The following is a 6000-nucleotide window of genomic DNA, read 5'->3' as shown; positions in this document are numbered from 1 at the left end:
TGTGCTGCACAGAGGTGTGAGCATAAGCCCCGCAGGCTCTAGGAGCCTGACTGACACATCCCTGAGTGTTGAGCAAATACCCAGCTGAGCAGCGTCTAAGCTGGTAATATTAAAAGGGACTTTTTCTGAGTGCAGCTTTGCTTTTCTACTTCTGGCAGGTTTTGCAGAGGAATCCCCTGCAGCCTTCTATGTGTAAAGTGCAAGTACAGTGTTGGTAGAATTTTCTGGTTCCTTTGGGCCCGATGGGAGTAAAATTGGCAGCTTCATTGAAATCAGCTGGAAAAGAGAACCGAGAAAAGGGTCTTCAAACAGCAGCTTCTTTTTCTTGCAGCAGTCACCACCCTGTGACTCCAGCATTGATTGCTGCATTACCAGTGCCCGGCATGGCAGGCTGCAAAGCCTGGTGAAGGAAATCCCTCCTCCTTCCCTGCCTGGCTGAGGTGTTGCCTGTGCTTAGCAACTTCCATCAGGGCACCGCGGCATGCATGTGCAATCACAGTGGAGAGGCTGAAGGGGAGAGCTATACCTTTAACAAAAAGGGGATGCAAATTTCTCCACTGCAATCTTTCCTAGTAGCTTCAGAGAGGCAAATCTCCGTGCAGAGGCTGGTGCTTTAGTGCATGAGAGCAGAGTTATGTGCATTGCACAAACTGTCGTCTCAACTTTGTAAAGGACTTGCTTTTTTATTTTTTTGTCATACCTGGACTTTATAAGAGAGAAGAGCATTTCTACCCTTTTGAACCATGAGCGGTTGTTCAAAGAGATGCAAGCATGGGATTGTCAAATTTGCCCAGACTATTTTTAATCTCATCACAGGCACTCTCAGCAAAGGTAAGAGAAAACATTTTAGTTCATATCGTTCTTCTCTGCTGTTAGCTTTGTGTGGGGAGTTTTGTAGCCTTTAAGGAGGTTTGTGATAGAGTTTATTATTGTCTCTTCAGTGGCGTTCTCGTTTAATTCTGGGAACTGACTGCTCTGAAAGAAGTTGCTGTGTGCAGCGAACACTGGAGCTATGCTGTAAAGCCTTATGTAATTGTTTCTAACTTGTGTAGTTTGTAACCTGTATTTGTCAATCTGACATAGCCCACAACTGTAGCGGGCTATTTCAGTGTGTTCGGAAATGTGCTTCTGAAAGCTGATGTGCAGCTTCAAAAATTGAAGACTTCATAGCTGTCAGTAACTGGTACTTCTCTGTGTCATTTTCTACTTCAGTGTTTCTGCTTGTTTGAAGCATGCGTGTACCTTGGCTCATAATCTAGGTATGCCTTTGAGTACCTTTTGTTTATTTAAGTTTTGCTTGTCACCTACACACCCTGTGTGCCTTACTATGTGGCAGGTGGAACAGTACCAAAATTATTTATGCTGTCCTCTTCACTAAAATCAAACAATTAAAAAAACAAATCCTCTCTTCTTGTTTGGAAGTTTAGTAGTTCCTGTAGTGGTGCACCGAGGTAAGTTTTTGTTGGTTGTTCCTTTTGTGATGATACTTTTCAGCACCACCTATGGCAGCTGGTTAAATGAGTACTGGTGATCTGGTTGGGAACTCCTGACAATAATAAGCAACATTATGCTTGACTGCTGCTTGCCTGTTGAAATGTGGACAATGTTTAGGTGAGGGTCAAACTTCTGCAGGGGTGTGTGTGTGTGTGTGGTTGGAGGGGATGTGATTTATTTTTTGTTACTTTTGTTTGGAATTGATAATACAGTCCGGATTAAGTTATTAGTAGAGAGATTCATATAAGGCTGAAGAGTCTGTGCCATGATGTGGGTTTTTTAAATATAAAGTCTGTAGCTTTTTTTAATGCGTTCATAATCAAGGAGCAAAAATGAAGCATTTCTTTTTCAGGTAAGTTATAATCCTTGTAGTTCTGTGGCTGTGTTGGCTGCCTGCAGCACATGTGCTCCTGCATGAATTTTAATGTTTAAGTTGTTTCCTAGGATAAACTGAAGCAGGCTGAGGTGACTTTTAAAATAGCAAATGTGAAAGTGCCAAGAACTGTTAAGTGCAGCGTGCAGCTTCCTTTTGTAGAAACTGGGGAAATATATTCAATCTGTCTCTCTGGAAAAGAAATAACAGTTCTGAGACAGCATTCTCATATTAACCTTACTGGTTTTCAAAAGAAATCTACACAAGAAAATATCTGTTTCACATAAGGAATGCTGGACAAGTTGGTTGTCTTTAAAGTAAAAACTGGTTTTAAATTGCATCTTTTTGTATTTAATTATTCTTCTTCCACTTGCCCCTGCCCCCATCATCCATAGGCTGTCAAACACCAGCAGAGGAAAGATTAAAAACTTGTAAAAGTCTGTCACAGGAAAAAGCTGTCTGATGTTGGTTATAATTCATGATTAATGCCAAGATGTCTTTTTAATATTAAAAACAAAAGAGAAAATCACAGAAGAAAATATAGCAAAAGAAATTACTTTCACAAATGGTAGGGAAGAGAAAGTAGTGGTAGGATGCTATCTGCAAGACCTTATCTACTATAGCATGTATGTATGGTGTATTTGGTGTAATTTATTTGTGCTTTTTTCAGAAGATAATAGAATGTAGGGTGTAGACTGCTTTAGTCACAAGTCATTGACAATAAACTTTGTGCTGTTTGCTTGAGCTCCCCTTAAGGCAAGCAGAAACCTGTGGTCTTGTAGTGTTTCCCCATGTGCTCATCTAGAGCAGTTCATCTGTTGTGGAGTTTTCAAGTAGCCCTTGTGCCTCTACTGCTTGCCTTGCTTTGGCAAAGGGATACATCAATGTTTGAGTCTGACAGTAGAATAACACATATGGAGAGCTAGAAATGGGAGTATGAATGGTCCAAGGCCTGCTTCCCATCCCCACCCTTTCTTCTGAAAGATGCTGCTGTTGGGCCATCATTGTCTTTGCGGCCAATGCAATGGTATTGTACAGTTTCACCCACATCTTTCCTGTGGCAATGTCTCATTTCAAGCTGCTTGAATTAGATAAGGGTGGCTTCCTAGGATTCAAAGCATTTAAAAGTCTGTTAAACTTTTTTTTTCTCCTAGTCAGCTGCTTGTGTTTTGAACTGGAATAACCAGACTGAGGAAGGAATAAACTGTATGAATGAGTTTGTTGCATAGATATCAAAGACCTGCTGTAATTAAAATAAATGTTTCCGTATCATTACCTATGAAACTCATAACTAGAAAGAAAAACATTAGAAATCTTGCTCAGGAGTCTTGAATATTTTTTTTTTTTAAAGTGTTGAGGTTTGTATATTTATCCCAGAGCTGATTGTTTAGTATTTCTTCTAGTAAAAATGGTGTATGTTAAGCCAAGAAATAGAAACTGTTGTATGTTGCTATTATTGTAGGGTTTTAAACTTAGACCATATACATGCTCTTGAATGTTCAAGCAAAATCCTGTGTTCTTCATCCCAATCCTGCCTATTTTCCTTCGTACTTATTAATGTTCTTTATTTTCCTTGTAAAAAGTGTTTAAAGTAAAAATAAAATGTGAGGCACAAGATCCTTTATTTTCTTATGCTTCTATCTTTGAGTGTTATTGTGGTGGCAGATATTCCACAGTTCAGTGAGATGTAGTCCTTAGCTGTGCTCTATGGCTTCTACTTGTCTTAATAATAGCATTTTTCTGTCCCCTTGATTATTTACAGTAATAAAATGATACTGTCTGAGCTGCAGCTATAAAATCATTTTGCAACAGGGTGTGATGAGACAACAGCCTCTCACTGCAGTCTGCAGTGAGGGAATAGGCACACCTGCTAACCCCGAATGGTCACCAGCCAGGTTGATGTGTCCTGATTTAAATCTGAGCTGCAGCAAATCTATGAGGTTGTAAGCCAAGAAGTTCATAGCTGGTATCTCTGCAGAGCTGGACTAGCAAATTTTGCTAGCTTCCTTCTCACTGTGCTCTTATTTGGAAAAATTTAGTGGCAGAGGTGTCTGCTGCTGTGCAAAAGAAGGCCTCTTCCACCAAGAGCTTTGTGTAGTAAGATGCATGTGGTAAAGAAAATATGCCTAGTTGAAGCATATGAAGTATGCAGCTGGTGGAAGAAGAGTAACTCCCTTATTCTGCTTCTTGGCTTGGATGGAGGTCTAGCACTTGCAGGGAAGAGTCCAGAAAAGGCTTTTAGAAGTGGGTTACCCTGGTGATGGACAGTGTGTGATCAGCAGCACTTTTACCAAAGTTGCCTCGAAATGGTGGTGGTGGTGGTAGAAATGTTTTGTGCGAGGTTTGGGTGTGCTTTCACATAACCTCTACTGTGGTGTGTGAAATAGTAGTTCATTCTCCACACCCTGGGAGCAAGTAGGGATGGTAAGAATGAGTTTGTTGGGGGTTTCCTATTGAGCAGAATGATTAAACTACAAGTCTCTCTGTGAGTGTGAAGATATTGCTAATGTAATTAAAAACCTAGTACAGGAGGACCTTGCTGAGTGACCAAAAATGAAGCTGGCATGAGACCTCTTGGATTTCTATTAATGTGTTATAAATTTCAATGCAAGAATACAAAGATTATTTCTGGCACTAGCTCTTTCAAAAATGTTCCTTTGCAAAAGCTGATAAGATTCTGCAAATTAACTATCCTTTCACCTTTGTTCCCAAGCTGCCCCTCTTTTAGTCATGCTATTAAAATGCTTGCCAAAGGCTCTCATTTCTGTTTTCTTGTTTCTCCCATCTCTGTTCTGCAGTGCAGTTCATCTGCAACTGGTAATTTGTCCATTTTCTTAGTTTTAATTGCCTAATTGTCTGTTCCACTGCAGCGATAAAGTCTTAAAACATCTTGCTCTCCCCACAGCCTCCCTCTGCATGAAAGTATTCTGTTTTACAGAAGTGTGGTCTGTTTTGCTGCTGCTTTGTCAATCCAAATTAGTTAGTCTTGTGAGATGGTAAGGAAAATGCATGGTCCCTTTTAGTAATACACAGGCTCTGTCTCCTCTTAGTGAAAGTTAATCTTGTTCCTTCAGAGCATACTGGCACTGCATTAGGTTTGTCTTCATGTCTCCAGTGTCTGAAAAAGCAAGGGTAGAGTAGATGTTACTAGATGTCCTAAAGACCCAGGAAGGTTTAACATTTGTTCAAGTGATGCTGTGGTTACTGCACCTGTGTGGAATACAAAAATGTACTTGGATTCTCCTGCTGCTGCATAGCTTACTTTCAGCCCTTGAGTTCTGGCTATTCCTTCAAATTTAGAGAAGCTCTGATTCAGAGGGCTCTTCTAAAAGCCTTTTGTGTCTGTTCTTTCTTTACAGAACTTTTCTGAGTGTTTTAAATGTCCTTTTAATAAGGAAACTGTACAGAAGCCAGGTTAATAACATGCTGTTAGAGTGGGATTAGAGCTTATCCACGTTTTCCAGGTGGTCCTGAAAAGTAAGTGAGGGTTTCTGTGCAGAAGATGCTGGTGTAAAGCCCCAGTTAGAAAAGGACTGCCACTATAACGGGCAGAGTAAGAGTCTTCACTGTGCATCTTTAGAGAGAAGTCCACAACTGCTGAAGCCTCACAGTTCAGAACCTGATCCAAAACTCTCCCCAGTGAAGCTCTCCAATTTTACTACGTGGCTGGTAGGAACTCTTGCGTGGTGTGTCTGTGGTTCTTGTTTTGCTTTTTAAAAACCCAGCATATCTAGTTATATTTTCTCCATACTGATGAATCTTTGACCCACAAAGCAAAATATACCTCTGTTTGGCATGTTACACATGTTTTATGTCTATGAAAAATGAACTACAAATAAATCTTTTTTTTTTCCACAAAGTATGTACCACTTGAGCCATGTATGTACACACATTTCACTTCTGTCTTTCATCAGGAGCAAGATATAATAATAAGTATATATTTTTTTGCATAACTGATGGATTAATCTGCAGATTCTCTAATAAAAAAATTTAAAATCAATAAAGTAATCATGTTGGATTCTATAGCACTGGAACAACTTAGGAAAATTTGGCATCCTATTGTGTGTAGGGGCTTTTTTTGGTTGGGTTTGGTGTTTTTTCTCTCTCCCCCCCCCCCCCCCCCCCCCCCTTTT

The 6000-nt window shown here is 40.1% G+C and overlaps 1 protein-coding gene across 1 annotated transcript in view; it reads left to right on the top strand.

Moving 5' to 3' along the window:
* Positions 1-259: 259 nt before the first annotated feature.
* Positions 260-6000, top strand: part of KCNIP1 (potassium voltage-gated channel interacting protein 1) — a 436690-nt gene continuing 430949 nt past the window's right edge. Inside the window, exon 1 of the mRNA XM_056349808.1 lies at positions 260-831. Coding sequence (XP_056205783.1) covers positions 744-831 — 88 coding nt within the window. The 5' untranslated portion in view covers positions 260-743. The remainder of the gene's footprint in view (positions 832-6000) is intronic.

The sequence above is a fragment of the Falco biarmicus genome, chromosome 8 (genome assembly GCF_023638135.1).
Source record: "Falco biarmicus isolate bFalBia1 chromosome 8, bFalBia1.pri, whole genome shotgun sequence".
NCBI lineage: Eukaryota > Metazoa > Chordata > Aves > Falconiformes > Falconidae > Falco > Falco biarmicus.
Note: the sequence above shows the minus strand (reverse complement) of the source record. Positions and strands in the feature narration are given on the sequence as shown.